The sequence below is a fragment of the Sceloporus occidentalis genome, unplaced genomic scaffold (genome assembly GCF_023333645.1).
Source record: "Sceloporus occidentalis isolate IW3139 unplaced genomic scaffold, rSceOcc1.0.p SCAF_205, whole genome shotgun sequence".
Lineage (NCBI taxonomy): Eukaryota > Metazoa > Chordata > Lepidosauria > Squamata > Phrynosomatidae > Sceloporus > Sceloporus occidentalis.
In genome coordinates this window covers 690,734-713,048 of record NW_028317185.1, presented here as the reverse complement: position 1 = coordinate 713,048, position 22,315 = coordinate 690,734, and the positions used below count along the sequence as shown (strand labels likewise).

At 45.1% G+C, this 22,315-nt stretch overlaps 1 protein-coding gene across 1 annotated transcript; it reads left to right on the top strand.

The window, feature by feature from the left end:
• The first annotated feature begins 12,338 nt into the window (after nucleotides 1-12,338).
• On the top strand, nucleotides 12,339-13,772 carry LOC149277928 (transmembrane emp24 domain-containing protein 1). The gene is made up of 4 exons (XM_089502563.1): nucleotides 12,339-12,500; nucleotides 12,970-13,067; nucleotides 13,189-13,372; nucleotides 13,554-13,772. The coding sequence occupies exons 1-4, from the start codon at nucleotides 12,339-12,341 to the stop codon at nucleotides 13,770-13,772; spliced, it is 663 nt and encodes a 220-aa protein (XP_089358689.1).
• The last annotated feature ends 8,543 nt before the right edge of the window (nucleotides 13,773-22,315 follow it).

Here is a 22,315-nt window from a genome sequence, read left to right as displayed (position 1 = left end):
TTCCACAAACTGTCCCCACAAAGCTGGAAGCGGAACATCGTCCAAAATGTCTCGGTACCCTGACCATTAACATTGGGGTGACCCTTTGACGAGTGCATTGCATCAAATGTATGCCTGGGACTGGCGAAGATGTATTTTTCAGTATTTACACAATCACTGGCTACATAAAACGGTCATGCTTCTATACGTGTTACACATCTGTTTTTTATTGTTTCTCAATGAGCAGGAGCTTCAAAAACGTATAAATTACTAAACATATATAATAAACCGCAAAGAAAACGACACATTCCTTAATATATATTCTTGAAAATAAAATACTAACAATAAATTATTAATATAATCCCTCTTCCCAGTGCCAACTTTGTCTTAAAAAACAGCTTCCCAGCGCCAACCTTGTCCCCCAACAACTTCCCATTGCAGCTGCCCAGTGCCAAGATTGTCCCAAAAGACAGCCTCCCAGTGCCACCCTTGTCCCCACCTCAGTTTGCCATTTTACCTGGCTGAGCCTCGCTCGGACCCCCCACACTCCCTGTCATCCTTTTGGTTTTGTGGCTCCCGCTACTTGCACCAGCGCCGCCATAAGGCTAGGTTTCCACTTGGGTTTTTGTCCTGCGTTTGTTTTCTTGATGAAAAACGCCAAGAAAACTGCCACTGCATTTTTCTGCGTTTTGGCGTTTTTTTCTGGAGTTTTTTCTGGCGTTTTAGCCTTTCTGTGGAAATTGCTTTTTTTGACCTTAGGCAGTTTTTCCAGCCTTTACAAGTTAGAAGTTTCACCCAGCTAAAAGGGATTCGGATAAATGGCAAGTATCTGCCCCCTGATGTCATTTACTTGGTAGAGTTCTACTTAAACGCCCCGGCGGACCCTTTTGTCTCTTTTCTGTGGTTTGTAAGGCCTGCTTTATTCCGAATGTCTGCTCCTCTAGGAAGATTGGCCCCAAATGATGGTGCAAATTGTTTGCTGTTGCTTTTGGCGCGCAGGATCCAGTTGATGCGTCGCGTATGTTTGTTTGTAATGGCATGTTTGTTCCAAATGGTGTAGAATTCAATATGAACTTTGTTTTGTGTGAAACTGTTTGTTTCCAGCCTATTTCTCGTAGTTCACACAGATACCGGGTCCATCCTCTGCATTGTAACTGTGGAAAAAACGCCATAAAAAACGCCAAGGCAATAAACCCACATGGGTTTTTCATGGCGTTTTTTCTCTCCCATAGACTTCTATTGGAGAAAAACGCCAAGATTTCCTTGCAAAAAACGCCAGAGCGTCAACATGCTGCGATTCTGAAAAACTGCCACAGAGCCCAAAAAAGCAGAAAAACGCCAAAGAGGACTGAAAAAACGCCAAACAAAAAAACGCCAAGTGGATATGGCATTCTGCGATTTCCTATTGAAGAACAGCTAACATCTGGCCGCAGCGTTTTTTCACTGGCGTTTTTATGGGCGTTTTTAGCAAAAAAAAAAACAAGTGGAAACCTAGCCTAAGGATGATTGAATGGGTGGGACTGTCTGCTCAATAATTTTCAACCAAAAGCCCCGCGCAAGATTGAGGGTCCCCGGGCCGTGAGACATAAAGTCCCATTGCGGGATTGTCCCGAGTAATCCAGGACATGTGATCACCCTAATTAACATTACCCTTCATCGGAAGTAAGGGGCACAAATCCGGAAAAACAGGCCCAGACCATTACCCCTCCTTCACCAAACATTACAGTCGGCGCTATGTATTCCATTAGGTAGAGTTCTCCTGGCATCCGCTAAACCATCAGACTTTCAGATCCAGAGAACACGTTTCCTCTGCTCCAGAGTCCAGTGGCGGTGAGCTTTACACCACTCCAGCTGCCTCTTGGCATTGTGCACAGTGATCTTCAGTTATTGTTTGCCTGCTTGGCCTCAGAAACCCAATATTATTATTACTGTATTACTGTAAACAGCGCTGGGGGTTATTTTACTGTATGCCACCCTGGGGTTTAGGCTTAAGGAGAAAAATATATATATTTTTCCATTTGACATGTTTTGCTCTTTTCTAAGACAAACTGCACCTTCAGAGGTATTTTTAAAGTGATTGATACAAGACAAGAACTGCCCCTTTAGCGAGTCCTAATGAAAAGTCATATTTTATTTTAATAAACAAATTATCACAATGCAGCATAAAAAAGGTTTATTATTTGAAGACAATTTTTAACATTAGAATTACAGAATAGTGCACCAGTTCCTCGTGTAACCACTAGAGGGTGATGGTGTACACACCAGTAGGTACTGGTGCTGCTAATGTGTTTTTCAATGGAAACCCTCACCTTCTGTTTTAATACTGGTATCACCTATTATTATATTATAATTTTCCAATGTTTTACCAGCTGTATATACGTCTTCCTTGATGTGTTTTGGAACTGTAATAATATCCCAATCTACTACACAAACACGTCTTTATCTTGCTGCATTGAAGTAAACAATAGAAAGCCTCAGTCTTAATCTTCTAGTGGGACTCTGGACTCCATATCCACATTCAATTCCAAGGGCAGTTTCAGACATACAGCCGAATAATAAAAAAAATAGATTTGGCAGAAAACATCCAGGGCTGAAAAAAAAGACACATGCACCAACAAACCTATAATAAAGCCACAAAAAGATCACAAAAATGATCCAGTAATAGTGTAAGTGCCCTAGTGCCTAACCTCGGGTATTGCAAGTAAAACCCATTAAAAAACCCACTTCTGGTGACCCAAAAGTAGTTCAAGGCACACAATCCCCCCCACTCAGCCCACCACTGACCGCACACTATATACCACAATATGCTTAATGTCCAAAGAAAAGTAGTATCGTAATAGATGGTGAGGTCACACGAGCAGGGCCCGCATAGCTTCTATAGCCCTGTTAATGTTTTTTTGCTAATTTTGTATACTGTCAATTTTAATGGTTTTGTCCTTTTTCACTCTCCCCATTGGATATCACCTTTAAGGTCACACAATTATCACCAGGAACGCCAGTAAAACCTGCACAGGTATTATTTCTGCTATGTGGACGTGGGGTGTCGGTGGTCATACAGTCACGCGTGAAAAGTGCCGAAAGGTTTTCCAGTCCTCCCCTCTCCAAGGGTGTCTCTGGATGCCATTTGGGATGGAGAGGTCTCGGTGTCTGAAGAATGCCTCTGATGAAAAGCAAAGAACGTCATTAGAGTCCATGCGGCAATATTAACAGGGGATAAACATCCAAAAGATTCCGTACAAACAATCATACACGATCGTCCTGCACAGAATGCATGATTTTTAAAGGGGGATTAAATGATGTAATGCTATTTAATCGCCAAGGTAACCGACAACCGACTTAGTATTTAAAGCAATTTATTTTGCATTGAGGACCTCCGGCCTTAGCCTGTCCTGGCGTTTCGTTGTCCCATTTATTGTGATGGCAATAGCCCAACGATACAGCGGGGTTCAATCTAGAATTGTAGAATTTGAGCACACTGACAGTGCCTGTGCATGCGCGGAAAGGTTCTCGAGATGCCTGGCAAGCAAAAAGGACCTTCTGGACCTACAGAGAAGAGGAGGACATAACTGCCGGCCTCGTTTAATGTCCCATACAGCCTCTCCAAAGAAGAGTGCGTAATAAATTACTTTATTATGCTTATTAATCCCTTATGCATCACTTTGTCAATGGGGACAACGTGGAGATTTAAAGGGACCTCAGCTATCATATGACGGCTGGAGTGTCCCTTTTTTGTGCTACTGGGGGTCTTCTGCGATTGGGGGAGATGACTGCCACGATGTAGCAAGAAGAGTGCGTTATAGCAGCATGAAAGGAGCAGCCTCACGTTTCCCATCTGTAGAAGGACTACAATTCCCACCAGCCGGGAGGCATCTGTTACATTATGAGATGCTGCTTGTTGTTCGGTGTTTGTGTCGGCTCTGGTTTATGTTCTTTTATAGTTACAACTGCAGAGAGTTTCCCGTGGCCAGAGCTTCTGTGACTATTATTCAACCAGAAGGGCGAAGGGAGGCTCAAGGCACCCCGCCATGTCCTTACCCACAGTTATCCCTTGTTTGTGGTGAGGGGGTTTCCATGGGTCGAGGGGTGATCAGGATATTGGCCCATCGAGTCTAAATTAAATTAGGAGCCATATGCCTATCCCTTCCATAATCAGTTATAGAAAATGTGCTATTGTTTTTATTAGAATGCGGCATTCTACTACACTTTCATTACTTACCACGTCGTATACAACATTATCGTATGACCAATCTATAACGAGAAGAGATTATCTTTAGTTTGCTAAATTAGGCATAGGGAGGCGTTTAAAAGGAGCAAGGAGTAATGCGTGTTCGTTTATGGAAATTGAGGTAGAAAATGCCCCTTTTGCCCCGACCTACTACAACCTTGCAGTGATTCGGGGGCATGAGACGTGATAGCATCAGAGGCACAGGAGGGGGATGGAGGGAGGAGAAGCTTATGGTTAAAAAACCTGCGTCCATGTTTCCGGGGATCCAAGCCGACTCTTTTTCCCTGTAAAATAAAAATGCAAAATGTTACACCTGTCTGGCGCTGTCATGCCATAAAAACACGCAATGCCTGAAGGGGGTCTATTCACTAAAGGGAGAGTTTCCAGGGGGAGTCTCCCAGATTAATTTATGCATTGTACAGGGCCAGCTCAGCCCCTCATAATGAATAGTGAAGTGAGGGAGTTGAACCCACAACTTCATTGCGTCCTTTCCTCCATATCTCTCTCTCTGAGACGCAGCACTCACAAGAGAGAATTTCCTCAATTCTTCACTTATTTAGAAGCATATCACATATGACACATATGAGTTTCATTATATACCCTGGAACTCACGTGTGAACCAGCGCTGGGGCTGTCTTGTAGTTAATGTAGTGCATATGTGCGTATGTATGTATGTGTGTATATATGTGTGTCTACATGTGTGTGTATGTATGTGTATGTGTGTGTATATGTGTGTGTATGTATGTATGTGTGTATGTATGTATGTATGTGTGTCTATATGTGTGTGTATGTCTGTGTGTGTATATGTGTGTGTATGTATGTATGTATGTATGTGTGTATGTATGTGTTTATGTATGTACATGTGTGTCTATATGTGTGTGTATGTATGTATGTATGTATGTATATGTGTGTCTATATGTGTGTGTATGTATGTATGTATGTATGTGTGTATGTATGTATATGTGTGTCTATATGTGTGTGTATGTATGTATGTGTGTATGTATGTATATGTGTGTCTATATGTGTGTGTATGTATGTATGTATGTATGTGTGTATGTATGTATATGTGTGTCTATATGTGTGTGTATGTATGTATGTATGTATGTATATGTGTGTCTATATGTGTGTGTATGTATGTATGTATGTATGTGTGTATGTATGTATATGTGTGTCTATATGTGTGTGTATGTATGTATGTGTGTATGTATGTATATGTGTGTCTATATGTGTGTGTATGTATGTATGTATGTATGTATGTGTGTATGTATGTATATGTGTGTCTATATGTGTGTGTATGTATGTATGTGTGTATGTATGTATATGTGTGTCTATATGTGTGTGTATGTATGTATGTATGTATGTGTGTATGTATGTATATGTGTGTCTATATGTGTGTGTATGTATGTATGTGTGTGTACCTGTGTGTGTGGTGGGGGTGTTTCTCCAAAATCCTTCCATGCATTTGCTGGGGGGGGGTCATTTACAGGGGACCCCCAGCTATCATATACCGTATTGGCTCGGATATAGGCTGCACCCTAAAAGTTAGGTGCTTTTTTAAAGAAAAAAATTTCTTAGTAAAAAAAAACCAAAACACTTAGTGGAACAGATATGCTGCCACTTTGCCCTCCCCAGATATGCTGCCGCTCTGCCCCCCCCCGAGATATGTTGCCCCTCTATCCCCCCCTGAGATATGCACTCTGCCCCCGAGATGTGCCCCCCCGAGATATCCTGCCACTCTATCCCCCCCCCTGAGATATGCTGCCACTCTATCCCCCCCCGAGATATGCTGCCACTCTGCCCCCAAGAGGTCCCCCCCCTAGACTTACCGGTGCAGACTCCCCGGGGTCTTGCAGGGCCGGCGGGGGACAGCTACGCAGTACGCGTACTCAACTTCCGGTGCTGGCACTTCCGCCGTGGGAAGTGCCGGCAAGGAAGATTGTTAGCTTACATTGCGCAGACGTTCACCAACTACGGCGATGCGAGCGTAAACAGCCCCCGCTGCCGGCACGTCTGCAGGATGTGCTTTAACCATCTCCTCCCCCCGTGGAAATTCCCGGCAAGGGAGATTGTTAAAGCACATCGAGCAGACGTGCCGGCAGCGGGGGCTGTTTACGCTCGCATCGCCGCTGCCGGTGAACGTCTGCGTGATGCGCTTAGACAACCAACCATTGAAAGTGCTGGCAGGGGAGGCTTTAAAGTGGGGGGAAAAAGTGTGGCCTATATTCGAGCCAATACGGTATGTTATGATATGTATATTTCTGGATAAGCCATCATTAATTAAATTTGGCAGCAGCTTCATAACCTGGGCAGCAGAGGGCGCCAAAGCCTTTGACGTTGGCATTAAATCTTCTTCTTGCCCCCTAGAATTCCCAGATGTAATAATAATAATAAATATTATCGTTATTGTTTTATATAGTGCCATCGTATTCCGTAGCGCTGTACAAATATCGGTCCATCGGTCCATAAGGTGATCTTGCAGAAATGAATACCAAGTGCCACCCCACTTAAGAGCATCTCTCAAAATCATTTGTCATACCTCTGCTCGTGCTTCTTCTTCTCTTTAACTGGAAAAATAGAACGAGGGATTATTGTCAGATGATTAAAATTAAAGGCAAAGGAGGAAACCTGTGCAGAAGAATGTCGTTACTTACAGAACTCACACTGCGACAGAACGACGGGCACAATCTGCGTTTACTGACCCATGACAAGTTTATATATTACAAGAAATCGAAACATTTAAATACTTAAAGGGATTTAACAAAGTACAGGAAGTTTAGAACAAGACGAGAGAGAAAACGTCGGATCCCTTTCCAGCCGTAGTACTCACATTTTCTCACGATGGCGACTGACGCTGTCACTAACAACACGAGGACCACGATGCCAGTCACGGCGCCGGCCATCACCACGATCCAGAATGGAACTGCGCGGGAGAACAGAAAGGACATCAGGACGTCTCTATGTAAAGGGGAAGGCCAAGAAATTTCCTCTTCTCCTTTTTTCGTTTATCTTTCTTCCCCTAAAGTTCTACCTAAACAGTAGGAAACATGAAACTAAAGTGAATTTCAGAAATAAAATACATTATTTGTAGAACATTCTTATGTGTAAATAGCCATCAGCAGGTCACAAAGATTTGGTAAAACACCACCCCTGTCCGCTAAAGCAAAAGTGTCTTTTTTTGGGCGGAATCGCATATGACCTAAGCCTACAGGAAGATTATATATATTTATATATATATATATATACTGTGTATATATATTAATATATTCTGAGGATGTAATTGAATATGATGATGTCATTACCTTGCAAAGTGGTCACTATATCGGGAGCAGGAGTGGTGGAAACAGGGACATCTGTAAAAAGTAAAACAGGAATGAATGTATTCCCATCGCAGCAGAAGTATCTGGAATAGCTGAGTAGATCACTTATACCCGAGATCTACCAGAGAAAGCAGCAAATCCCAGCAGATTCCCAGGTACGATTATATAGGGAGTAGTCTGCTAAGTGATGCCGCATTCCCTGACGTATGAGATTAAGTGGCCCGTTAACACGTGAGATTAGAACATACTTAGTATCCAGTTCTATGCAATGTAAATAGAATCGGTACATATGGAATTCAGCGGCGGGGGAGAGAAGCTGGGGAGGGTATGTTCTCCTCACCTATAACTGTAAGGTATTCCATGTTACTGATGTCTGATGTCTGAAATGCCTCTGACAGCCGGGCCTGGTAAGTGCAGACATAGTTCCCCGAGCTGGAGTCCGTGAGCCCATGGACGGTGAAGATGACAGCGCTGGTGGCCTCTGGAGCGTGTTGTGTTTGGAGGAGCTTCCCGCTGTCCCGCTTGTACAGGTAGAATATGCTCTCCTGGAAGCTGCCCGGCGCGGTGCACTGTAGGCCAGCAGATTGCCCTTTGTAGATGTCCCCTGGGGACAGCAGGGTAAGGCGTGGGGGAGGCAATCGTTCTGTAAAATACAAATGTAAGCAATAAATACCCCTCACCTTCCACAACTGTATCTCAGTACTCTGTATGGGACGCCATTCTCTTATTGTTTTCATAAATGGTGTGGGCTTGGTGGCCCTACCAGGACTATCCTCTTGGCTACGTAAGCAAATGAGATACCTTCTGTCAGACCGACACACACCAATGGATCATGAATACCCCTTCTGCCCGGTCTTTGATCCACCCATGAAAGAAGGTGGCGGATCTCCTGATATGACTGACTAAACATTCTCGGTCTCTTCTATAGCGGTGCTGGGAAGACATTTGTGTCCGTGTTCCATGACGTTACCGTCTGTGTCGTATCATATCCCTGAATATTATGTTTCTCCAGGTATCTATCCAGTTGCAGTTTAAACGTCTGTACAGACTCCGATAAAACTACCTCTGCAGGCAGAGAATTCCACATCCTTATTGTCCTTACTGTAAAAAACCCTTTCCTCGTCCTTAGTCTAAATCTCCTTTCTTCCAGTCTGAACGCATGACCACGTGTCCTATGCATAGTCCTGTTTATGAACAGATTTCCACACAATGGTTTCTATTGTCCCCGAATATATTTATATAATGCTATCATATCCCCTCTGAGGCGACGTTTTTCTAAACTAAACAGATTTAAATTTGTTAACCTTTCTTCATAACTATAGCGCTCCATTCCTTTTACTAATTTTGTGGCCCGCCTCTGCACCCTTTCTAGTGCTATGATATCCTTCTTTAGAATAGGTGCCCAAAATTGCACAGCATATTCAAGGTGCGGCGTTACCATTGATTTATACAGAGGCAAAATTATATCTCTATCCCGCGACTTGATGCCCCTTTTTATACACGACAATACCTTACTGGCCTTAGGAACCGCAGACTGACATTGCACATGGTTGCCTTGACCGGCTTGTTAATAGGGCCTCTCGAGCCCTCCCATAATAAACGTACATATATTTATGATCATAAATGGAGTATGGCGAGCATTTCACTGGAGCAGAACCATCATTCTACCAAATAAAGAAGGACGTAGCCTATTACTTTTGGCGATAATACCCCCTCCTTCTCACCTTGTTTAGTTCCAGCAATGTTCATTCCAATGAGACCTGAAACATAATCATAAAAAAGCTGCCCCAATTAGAACGTTACGTTGATTGACCCAATGACACCATTTTAATAATCGCATAAAGACTTTGATCCAAAGAGACAGCCGTCTCCAGCTTTTCTGGTACGTCTCGAAGAGATGGCATTGACAGTATCAGGATTCAGCGAGGGTATTAGTGCTTTGGTGTCTCAAGGACCTTCATTGAGTCCACTCCTGGAGCTTGACATGGGCACACGGGGCACCTCTAGGGCTATTTCACATACACAGCCAAAATCCCAGTAAGGCAAACCATGGATTTGGTCCATAGTGCCACTCTATGGGTGATGCTAAAAAAGAGGGGATTAATGCCACCCTGCTGGCTCATGGATGTGCCCCATCCATTTGTAACTATGGCCTAACTGCAGCTTGCTTCTCCCAGGGCCAGCCGGAGCTGCCGAGTGGTCTCTGTCCATTCCAGGGACTGGATTTTAAACCGGACCCTGTATGGGTTCCAACCAGCTGGCAGGGCTGGGCCTAAGCATGGAGACCCATGGACTGCACCCAATAACTCTATACCGCTACATGTGTGAAGACAGGGATGTCGGAAGGACACAGAGCCTAGCATCTGTAAAGCTCGACACAGAGCCTAGCATCTGTAAAGCTCGACACAAGGACACAGAGCCTAACATTCATAAAGCTTGATACAGGGGCACCATGCCTGGCACTGGTAAGCCCGGGACAGGGCCACGGGCAGACATGTAGCTTAGGCAAGGCATAGAGAACCAAATCCTGTCATCTGTAAGGCTTGAGACGAGGACACGAAGCCCGGCGGCTGTAAGGCTTGAGATGAGGACACAAAGCCCGGTGGCTGTAAGGCTTGAGACGAGGACACGAAGCCCGGCGGCTGTAAGGCTTGAGACGAGGACACGAAGCCCGGCGGCTGTAAGGCTTGAGACGAGGACACGAAGCCCGGCGGCTGTAAGGCTTGAGACGAGGACACGAAGCCCGGCGGCTGTAAGGCTTGAGACGAGGACACGAAGCCCGGCGGCTGTAAGGCTTGAGACGAGGACACGAAGCCCGGCGGCTGTAAGGCTTGAGACGAGGACACGAAGCCCGGCGGCTGTAAGGCTTGACACATTGACTTTGAGCCCGGGGGCCGAAGGGACACGATACGATCGGCATAACCCCGGACAGGGAATCTCTTACCCAGCAGTAGAACGAACAGTGTCGGCGCCATTCCCACCCCCCGCAGCATCTGATCGCTTCTTTCCAACTGAACATCTAGGAGGAGCCCTTCAGGAAACCACAGCCGAGTACACCGTCAGTGTCACAAGAGTGTGTTTCACAACGCCGAGCCAAAACAAAACAAAATGTAACGATCGCAGAGCAGGAAATCCGAGCTTTTCCAGTAATCATATTTTACATACTTTCCAGATAATATATCACAACACCCGGAGGGGTGCGATGCCCGGCGGGGGGACCCCCATTTCATCTTCTCGTGGCTACTTGCGAGCGGCCGTGTCTCCCACCCTGCTACGTCCAGGGCCGGCCCTGTCCATCCCCAACTCTTGCCCCAGCCCCTCATTTTGGCCGCCTGAAACGTTGGGGTGCATGACCAAAGCCAACAGGGTATTAACTAACTGCCCCATTAAGAGAAAGGAAATGCCCCATTACCGCCGCTGGGGACGTCTGGGAGAAAATACCAAAAAACTATTTTTTCTCTTGGGTTTCTGTCCAAATGCGATGCACTATTATTATGTCCTGCTTACTCCTTGTACAATGCTGCGGTATATGATGGCGCTATAAAAAAACACGTTGCCGGGCCCAGCCTGCGGTGTACCGTTCGGCCAGCAAAGTTTTATGCCCAGCAGGTTGACCACATCAGCCATGTTTTCCAAAACACATATTGCTGACCAGCGGCTGATGCGGTCACCCTAACGCTGGGGCAACCTGGGCATCATGTGGCATATCGGTGGGGTTTGGCTCTATAATCCATAAATCAAACCCCAAACAAGATATATATATATTGTATACAGTGAGACGGGGTCACTTATGGCACTTTTAGGACGCAGGCGCTATACTCGGGCTGTACCCTACAATCTTACAGGCTGCGGACACTCACTTAAAGGTGGGTGGGAAGCGCTAATGGCCCCACTCTCCGGGCATTTACGGTTTTAAAGCAAAATCTTAGGGTATTTGTATTAAATCACTTATTATATAAATTACAGCAGATCACACCCGTCAGCCCATCTAGTCGCCCGTTTTTTTCCTGCAGTAAAGACTCAAATTAATCAGTCGTTGGTCTCGTCAGATTCAGGAGCCGCATGTCTATCCCACGCATGTTTAAATCCCCTCACTGTATTACCCGCTACCACTTCTGCTGGGAGACTGTTCCACTTATCCACCACCCTCCCACTACAACTTTCTTTCATCTTAGTGGAACAGCACCTTTATTACATACCTCCCAGCATTTTAAAATGGTCAAAGAGGGCCCATTTTGTTTTTACGAGGTGTGGTTGGGGGCTTTTACAAGGTACTTTACCTTGTGAACTACGGATAGCTATCTGCATAACTTTATATACTAATTTGGGCCAGTTAGTGCATGGTGGGCTGATAAAGGGTTAATATTTGTAGTCTCGCGGTCAGCTCTTTTGATAAGCCGGATACTGTATTAATTATTCGCTTAACAGGAAACGCAGAATCAGCCAATTTTTTCTCTGAGGTTAAAATAACTTTTTTATTTTGTTTCATTAACCGCCGCGTAACTTTTCGACCAATGCATTAATTGCAAACATTTGCCATCAGGCACGCGGCGGGCAGCTACTTCGGGGGTCCTACGGTTCCAGGGACAGCATTGGTCCAGGTCAGCTTCTTTCCCTTACAAGGCTGGGGATGGTAGGCGGGAATTATGCTCAGATAACCAATGGGAAGGTGTATTCTCAAGTCTGATGTACGGGTTCGCCAATCAGGTGGCGATTAGGTAAATCACGGATTAACCTGGCGTTTACGTCAGCCAATCAGAAGGTGGGTTGTCTCTACGGAAGCGGGCACGGTTTATTTCGGTCTCTTAGCCTCTTCCATGGCCTATCTTCGTGGCCTGGTAGTGCTGCTGCTGCCCTTGGCAGTTTATTCGATCACACAGCCGCAGGACTCCGAGCTCACCTTCCTTCTACCGGCGGGGAGACAAGAATGCTTCTACCAGGGAGCCCTGTTCAATGGCAGCATGGAGGTGGAGTACCAGGTAAGGCAGACTGATCGCAAATCCCATCATGCTCGGCCAAAGTCCAGTCGTTCCCTGCGTCTGTATCTCTGCGTTATGACCTGTACTTCATGCATTGGTCTGTCTCTGTCATGTTTAGCTGAAAATGATACCTCAGCATGGAAAAAGAGTTAAAGTTACAGACGCTTTAGAGATCTCAGAGGTCTCTTCTTCAGATGGAATGTCTTATTGTGTTTGCCAAAGAGCATGCTTTCACTAAAGCATTCTGTAAATTGACAGTGCTGTATAAGCTCATAAACTAAAAAGGCTAGTTAGGGTCCCTGGGCAGAGCATGATGGGACTTGTAGTCTCAGCCATGGGATAGACCGTATACGTACCCCATGCACATTAAAATTCCTTATATTTGCTGCTACCACTTCTGCCGGGAGGCTGCTCCACCTCTTAGTAAAGTAAAGCCTCCTTAATCGTATGTACTCTCTGTCTCGGACAGGTAATAGGCGGGGCTGGACTCGACGTGGATTTTACCGTCACGTCTCCTTCGGGGGTCTTGCTCATCATGGAAAGGCGACGGTCTGACGGGGTCCACACGTGAGTGACCGTATTTATTCACTACTTGGAGTACCCTCCCCCTGCTGCACCCCTTCTTTCCCAGCCTCTCCGCTGAGCCCCCCCGTTCACCCCCTTCATCGTTTCTCTTTTCTCGCCCCAGCTTGGAGCCCACCGAGGCCGGCGACTACATGATCTGCTTCGATAACTCGTTCAGCACCATCTCCGAGAAGCTCGTCTTCTTCGAGATAATATTCGACGGGCAGCAGGGCGACGAGGAGCCCGATAACTGGGCAGACATGGTGGAGCCCGACGAGCTCCTGGACGTAAAGATAGAGGACATCAAGGTGGGTGAGAAAGTGTATGGCCCGCTGGTGACTCGTTATTATCTGTTATACAGCGCCGTCATATTCCATAGCGCTGTACAAAGGGTCATCTCAACTCAATTCATATGAATGAAAAGAAATTGATCGATCTATGTCTCTTAATACCCGTCGTCTTGGTAACCCTCGCGGCTCTCCTCCCCAGGAGTCCATCGAGAACATGAAGTCCAGGCTGGAGCGGAGCATGCAGATGCAGACCGTGCTCCGTGCCTTCGAGGCGCGAGACCGGAACCTGCAGGAGAGCAACCTGCAGCGGGTCAACTTCTGGTCGGCCGTCAACGTGGGAGTCCTGGTGACGGTGGCCTTCGTCCAGGTCTACATGCTGAAGAGCCTGTTTGACGACAAGCGCAAGGTTAGGACGTAATCCCGGAGGAAGGAGCCGGAGCGGAGTCTTCGAAGTCTTCCTCCCACGCACTAGCCGGCTCGGGCTACCACGGCTGGGGATCGACACGTCGTCCTGAAACTCACCCGCACAAAAAGGCACCCGGGATCGGAATCTGCACGGAGCCTGCTGGCCGAATGGCAACCGTTACAGCCTTCCCGCCAGCCACAGACATCCACCCGGTCACGACGGATACGGCCGCTTTAAACATCTCTGCTGAATAGAACGGAAGCAGCGTCTGCTCGGCGGTCAGACATTGGGACGGAGAGGCGCGGGCGGACGCACGGAATCCACAGAGTCCGTTTTATGCTCCCGACGTCGTTAAAACAAACGCCAAACGCAGCAAAAACCGTTCGTGGGGATTTCTCTTCTAATCTATTTCTATGCAACGATGAACTGAAGCACAAACTCTCCTCTCTCCACGAAGCCGCGCCGGCCGCTCTGTCCGTTGGCGGGAGATGCAGATTCTTAATCCCGTGTGCCTTTGTTTGAATATTACTGCCTCTTATGGAGCATCTAAACATTTGGTGCAAATCATAATTTAGTAATTTTCTATTACAAAAGCAAAAATGTATTTAGTTATTAAAATATCTACCCCCTCTTTGTTAAAATGGTATCTATACAATATATATATATTTTTTAATAGTACTATGCAATACGATTCAAACTATATATATATATATATATATATATATATATATATATATATATAATTTTTTATTTTTTTTTTCTTGGAAGGTGTGATTTATTTTTCTGTCTGGCCTTAGTGAAATTTATATATATTTTAATTGCAGAAGGATCTGGTTTTTTTTTTTTTTGTTTCCAGCCCTAGCTGGGGGGGGGATCTTCAGTGCCAATTGAACCCACTTTTAAATACCGTACTGTCTTAACCAATAGAAATTACGTGTTTTATTAAACTTTTTTTATATTTTCTTTGTACTTTTAGGAAGATATGGAGCTTTAGACAACCACATTGCTGCTATTTGCCAATTTTATACCTGTATAAAACGTCGTCGTGCCGGTTTAGCGCGCCTCTTAGTTGACAAACGGCGTCTGAAATGTTTACTTGTTTTTCTGTGCAGTAATTTTTTTAAAAAAAATTGTTTCATACAAAGTAGGATGGTACTTTATTATTAATATTGAGTCAATAAACCATTTTTAACCCAAAATGTAATATTTTGAATATCTTGGCTGTGTTGGAGATGAAAAATTAGCCTATGGCCTACTTAGTTAGTTTCCTTTAAATAAAAGAAATTTAGACCCCCCCCCCCGCATAACTGATTGTATTTAACTTCCATAAATCACAAAAGCCCCCAAAAATGCAGAATTTTCATATTTAACACTTTTTTTTTATTTAATCATTTTTGTTAATTGTAAGGCAAAAAACACCCCCAGGTGTAACAAAGTGTCCATTCAGATCATTAAAAATAAAAATGCGTAAAAACTTTGTTGCGATGCGTCCGATTAATTTCTGATGCAGTTCGTTTCATTCCTGTGTCCTTCCCTCCCCCCCAATGTTTTTAGTTAGGTTTTCTTTTTTTGTTAAAGGTCCCCCCCCCCATATATTTATATAAAGCTTGTTTAAAATTTTATTCAGATTACAGAAATTACCTAATTTATAACCATATTTTACAAAAAAAAGTACAGTTTGAACAAATCTCCAAATGTGTTTTGAAGAAAAAAAATCTTGAGCAATTCTGGTGCAGAGTTTAGAATAGGGAGCAGTCGCCATAGCAACGAGTGGACTGTTCATTAGTTACTACACCACCTTTTACAACTGTGTAATAGTTTCTTTTGTTTCGAGGAACCCATAGGAAGCGAGGATAACATCCAGCCATTGTTTAGTGTTACCTGGGAATTGGCGAATTAACCCCTTGTGGTGCGGATGCCAGTGAATTAACTGGTTCCACCTGCACACAGCGCTCGGTTTACCGCACCATGACTGGAACCATCGTAGGCTGTTTTTTTGTTTTTTTTTTTTGTTCTACATTTATTCGCTAAAACTGGGAAAATCAAACCACGAATGTGATTTAATGCAAAGATATTGTTATAGGTGGCGGAGGTTATGCTTCACCTGTACTTTAAAACACTAGCAGTATGCAAAACATCGTCCACATCTACAGTGATAGCTCCCAAAATATACATAATCCTCAATAATCCAGAATCTTTACAGCCCCCCCCCGCACTAATAATATCCATTGAGTTGCCAGTTTCTTTCCGTCTAGTCCAGTGTATTTCTCAAATCAATAAGAAGCATCCTCAAATTTGCAGCTTGTGATTGGCTACTGTAGCCACCATCATGGTATATTCTCCACCAATCCCAGTCCGATAACTCAAGCAAGACAAGGTTGATTCCAGTGCTTCCGCCAACCGATTAACGCCGCCCCCCCCCCACGCTCAGTAGACTATTGGGTGACACCGATATAACAACTCTGACCCAAAATCGATTAAATCTGGACGAGATCTCCCGTGGAAGGAATCAGCGTTTCCCGGGGTGGAGATGGTCTGGGTTTGGTCGGCGTTACTGGGAAAGGGACCAAAAGGAGGAAGATGGGTTCTCATCACCAAAGCGATGGTTTAGCGGGGGTGGTGGGGGGTGGTCTCCTAAAAATAAAAAGAGAGAATGAACAATAATGAAAAAAATATTTCAACATCGCTCAGTGAATATTTCTTTTATTATATTATTTTAAGATCCTTAAGCATGGAAGTACGCAGTAAAGCACTGGGGCATTTAGGGTGGGATTCAGCCCCTTTTTAATTCAAGACTATACATTAAAAACATATACGCAGCCTCCACTTATAGGTCACATTATTCCACAGGTTCTACTTTAGAACTTTTATCATCAAGTTGAAACTTCATGGGAGGGAACGCGGTGAATTACGACAAGATAAAACTGAAGAAGAGGATCTCGGGAAATAGTCACATAGTAGGGGAAAGAAGATAAGATAAGGATAAGAACCAGTCGGCCCGTCTAGTCTGCCCGTTTTTCCTGATGTAGAGACTCGGACACTTCTGATGAGAGGCTGTTCCGTTTATCTACCACCCTGAAAGCTAAGCCTCATCACCAGGGGCTGTTTGCCCTTCTTGGGTCTCTGGAGTCATGTCCTGGAGATCAGATCTGAGGATGCCCGGCGTGAGGTAGGCCCAGGGGGGTGTTAGAGAGAGCCATCATAAATACACCATGGATTTACGTAACACTTTAAGGCCAGCGGCCGTCAAAAGGCATGTACAGCGTGGGACCCCTCGGGTGCAGCTGGACGCTGCAGGATCCGTTCTCCCTCAGGAGCTGCAGTCCCAGAAGGCATTTGGCCCTATTGGGCCCCGACCCACCCGAAAGAAAAAGGGACACAGGAAACCAACGTAAACGGTGTTGTTTTTGCATTTTGGACAGGACTGGGGTCTCCAAAAAGAATCTATAGCCAGACTAGAATGTTGGTCTCCCTCATATCACTATCCATTGCGAGGGGCCCACACCAGTCATCTTCTCCTGTCAGAGAGGGTCGGAGCTGGCCGTGTATAATGTATAATTAAATGCTCACCCCGAAAGAGGATCATAATACCGATACAGGTTTAAAATGTCTATTGGTGCTGCTGATCACACTTTACTGACTGACGTCCAATAAAATGTCCTGTTCATATACAACATAATCTTTATTAATTACATCAAATATTTATCTTCAGGGCAGGAATGCTCCTAAGAGCCCGTCCCGTCGTCTGAATAGCAGACTTATTTAGCTATACATCCCAACAGTCCCAAATCAATCCCTAAGCTCTTACACTTTGCCTGATGTGCCTAAAAGCTACAATAATTATAAATTAAATCATGTAAATAAAATAAGTTATTCCTTTGAGTGTCTTCACTCGTATAAAGCTGTAAAGAGGTTACAAATGTTGAAGTGCCTGAAATTCGCTTCTTCCTCAATAAAATACCAGCGCAATTTCCCCCGCATTAGGCAACTCCATCCACGCAGTTACCCAGCATTAAGTTGGGCTAACAACCCTGCCGCTGGCTTATAATAAATGGAAGAAACCAGCACGCCTGCGTCACAATCCTGAAGGATAAAACATTTATTAAGAATTTAATCGTTTCGATGAATTCTATTAGATTCCGCGCCAGAATCTCTCACTGCTATCGTTCACGATCCCTTATTGCAACCGGGCCACGAAACCCGCTGGCGTTCTATAACCGGAACGCGGTAACGTCCGTCGTATTATACGAATCAAGAGACCAGGCCAAAGTTATAATAATTATGTTTTATATTTATTATCTTTTTTTATTTCCGTTTAAGGCGTCTTTTTATGTGTTTCTACGATCCAAACAATTCGAGAGAAATTTCAATCCAAAAGCTGGATGCGATGATAGGGCGATACATTGTTTGGTTAGGGTAATACCGGCAGCCGACGTACAGATGGTATTTTTTTGCCAGGGAATTTAAAAATATTCATTCACCTTAATTCACAGCCCTCAACGTGTAAAATGGTCACAGAGGGGCATCTTGGCCTGAGGGGATGCGATGAGAGGCATGATAGGTGTGGGCTTTACTGACACAATGTATTTTGTGATGTTTGTGTGTATAAGAAAGAGGGACATAAGCACAGGGACTGTCCTCCTTACACAGAGACACCTGGGAGGTATGCCTAATTTACCTTCTGGCTCCACTTAATCTCAGACTCAGAATTTCCTGGCACCAGAATTATTTTCTGTGGTTACTTTTTTGGGTTTTGGTTCTTACTTGATGTCAATTCACACCCAAAAAACATTTAAAATATATAAATTATATACATTTTCAATGCGATTTGGGTCCGTAACATCCTCCTGAGATATTCTTCACCAACTGTACTAATTGATCCTCTTGGACCTCCCTACAGCCTGTAGATTAGTTTCTGGAGAAGGGGATAATCTCTTGGATTCCAGTACCACCTCTGCCCTGACAACACTCTGATTCACTTTCCTCCTCCGACCTCTCTTCTCACACATCTTAAATACGGAGATAACTATTATTGCCCCCAACTTCTCCATCCGCAATTGGACATTTCCACCAAAGCATCACACTTGACTCTGCTCTCTCCTTCACATTCACTCGCTTGTGATATCCTCATCAGATTATCGCAAAACCCCCCAACTGCCCTTGCCTCCTGTGTTCTACTAATCCAATTAACCCCAAACATCTCTGCCCGGGGTAATCGTCTTATCCCAATCTTCATCCTCTGTCCCCCTGTGCCAGTCCCTTCACCGAGTCCCCATACCCTCCAGAATAAAATGTAACCTCCTAACTCTTACCTCCAGAGCCCAAAACTCTACGACCCCTATTGCTCTGCTCTTATCGCCACGTTTCACCCTCTTTGCTCTTCCCACAACTTGCTTCTCTCCTCTCCCCTCCGTCACTCTCTGTATCTATTCCGATACAATTTATCCCCCCGATATCTGCATTCTGAAAGAAACCATCTGCTCTTCCAGATCTCCAGCAGCCTTCACGCCAATCACAACATCCTTGCCCAAACAGACACTTGGCTTCTGTCTCGTTCCACCTTCCCCTCCTCCACACCGGCACGTTTTTACCTCCCCTCATGTTATTGTTAATTTAGATTATTCCCCCCCCTTCTGTAACTGTGCTTCGGAATCTCCTGGCACTCTCTAAATATAATGTAATAAGTAGGTATAAGCCTCATTAAACCGACCATTGTAGCTCCCAACGTTCCAAAGGACAATATCTGACCAAGAATGGACGTCGCAGTCACGTCTCGCGTCGCTACCTCCAGTACAGCTTGATGGCTTTACTTACACCAGAAATTCATTATCTTTGACATTCCGTGACATCAACAAGAATCCGACCTTTAGCGCCCACGGGGTAGGAAGAATAAAAAAACCGGGGGTCCAATCCCCAGCTACGAAGCAGACACAACGAAGCTGCGGTGAAGCTTCAAGGGCGTCTGCAAGCTGAGCAGCCAGCGGAGTCTCCATAGAGGTTCAGCGAGGCTTACTAGGAAGACCGCCATGTTTTTCTCCTCTAAGAACAGTTGGGTGGGCCCTTAATATTATAATGTTACGATACATGAAATCCAACCGTTCCAAGAAATCAGTAACTGCGTCGAGCCAACTAAGACGGATGTCAAACTTCTCCATGACCATGCGGGCAGCCAGAATCATCTACAGATCCTCAGCGTGTAAATGATCAATGGGTACCTTACTTGCCCAAAGATGAATTCAGCCATTCCTTAAATGCTTTCGTATTAAACTCGGTTGCCATCTCTACGGTCGGCGCGTTCCGGAGCCTTACAGCGCCATATTGTTTATGTTGTTGTTGTGACTCTCTTATCATAATACATAGGATCTTATACAGATGATGAGGCACCTCGTCTACATAACCGAAATCCTTCATTTCCTTCACTAAGTTTCTGCCTCTTATTTATATTTTTTCCGAAACAATATCTTTCTAACAAGTCGTTGCCGAGCCCCAAACTCAATGTTCTAAGTCGTGTAATGACAAGGTCTGCGTATGGCGAGCGATCTTGGATCCACCTCGTGCCGGCTTCTTCCCCGAGTTACGACTCCCAGCCTTACCGTTTAGCTCATTACTTTGCTTTACACGACGGGGTTATTTGACGGAAGAGGAGCAGACAGAAATAGCTTAGAAGAGAAGGCTGGAGGTCTCATAGGTTCAGCTCAGGAGCCTCCAACAGGCAGCTCGCCTTCATCGATAAATCCTTAATCCCTAAAACGCATCATTAACTCTCAAGCGCTCATTAACCATAAATAAGTCTAATAAGACGTTGGAGACCCCAGCTTGACTTGGTGAGCGGCTGTGTAGAATAATGACATTTTGCGAGTTACTTGGGCTCTAAAGGTGCCGTTCCACTGGGAATAATTGTCATGCAAAATTTAGCCTTCCTCTGAATTCTCCTGGAGATGCTTTATTGCCATATGACAAAAGCAGGCACCGATTGTTGCCACAGACACTGAAAACTATATTGGACTATATGTGTTTTAAGTGATAAAGTAAAAAGGAAGAAATTACAGATCTGCTAAGGTTTGTGTAATATGAGCGAGAGCCCCAGTGGAACAGCATCTTTACAGCAGAAAGAACGAGCGTGCAGCACGTGGAAAGTACTAAAGAGAAGCATTCACCCGAAAGTAACGGACACCCAGAAGTGAAACCAGCAGTCACCAGAAGAATAAAGTTCCCTTTATTTGTTTTAGTTTATTAATAAGGTACAGAGTTTGGGAGGCACTTTGCGCGATACAGGAGAGGCGATTCCCAGACAGGGTAAAAGCTTCAATCATTTCAGCTGCTCCTCTCCTCGTCCAAAGACAATCAAGAGACCGCAATCAACATCACTGCAGAGCATCACCCACTGCCTTTAAGTTCCATACGATCGCCGCAGTAGGAACCGGGCGTAGTTTTACAGCACCGCTACCGTTTTATATGTAATATGTTGCAGGTCCTCCAAGTTGTAGAAGAGCAGGACGGGTCAGGGGCGCAGTTGCTTGTTTGGCCACAAGGACAGTCACTGATCTGGTCCGATAAGGGCTATGGGAATAGGGGGATGGCTCTTCCCCTTACCAAATGCTGATGTGTCGTTGGGGGTCCCCGTGGGTAACTGGAAACATGCAGAGAAGCCCCCTGGAGCCTCTAGTTTATCCTGGTGGAACAGCTTTGTAGGGGGTATGAAACCCCCGGGGCCGCACTCGTTTAGGTGACCCATCGCCTAAAGCGCATTTAAAGGATTGAGGTCAATGGCACGACCAGTAACATTTCTGTAATTCAATAAGTCTCAATGATAAAATCACCACCTGTCCTCCGACTACCACAACCAACCAATCAGCTTTCCCAAAAGCGAGGGGCAACCGTACAGATGCCCCGGCACGCTGTTAAGAAGGCTGCTCCCACTCGCGTAAAAAATTAAAGGTACATTTTCTGATAAATGGGTGTTTAATGAAGTATAAATGCTGGGATTTAGCAAATTTAAAAAAGTCCTGATAAAGTGACTATAGTTTTGTGAACTCGGGAGCAGCGAGTGGCGGTATCTATGCCTTTATAAATGTACGCGTGACGTGGCCATTAAAACGCACACGCGGCCACCGACCATTTATTACCCAGCAGGACTTCTCAGGCAGACCCTCAAACAAATTCTGGGTGTTACTCGAGGAATCCAGCGTCTCATAATACATGGAAAGGTTGGCCAAGAAGCACAACCGAAACCAACAAGTTATTGAGAAACGGCGCTCGGACCCCGTTCTCTAACCCAGAGATATAACGGGAGTTATTAACTGGTCTTCCATGTCCCCGTACCCGGTTACTCCACTGCAAATACCGTCCCCTATCATCCTGCAACCGAGTATGGCTCCCTCCGAGGGCTTACAATTCTTAAAAGGAAGGTTGAGGAGATGAGGAAATTCCCGACAACCTACGAACGGGTCACGGGAATTATAGACCAAGAGCTGGAGACCAACTGGGTTGGTACATATCTCCTCCACCTCGTCGGTGGCATCCGATGGCGACGGGCGAGTGTTAAAAGGACGTCT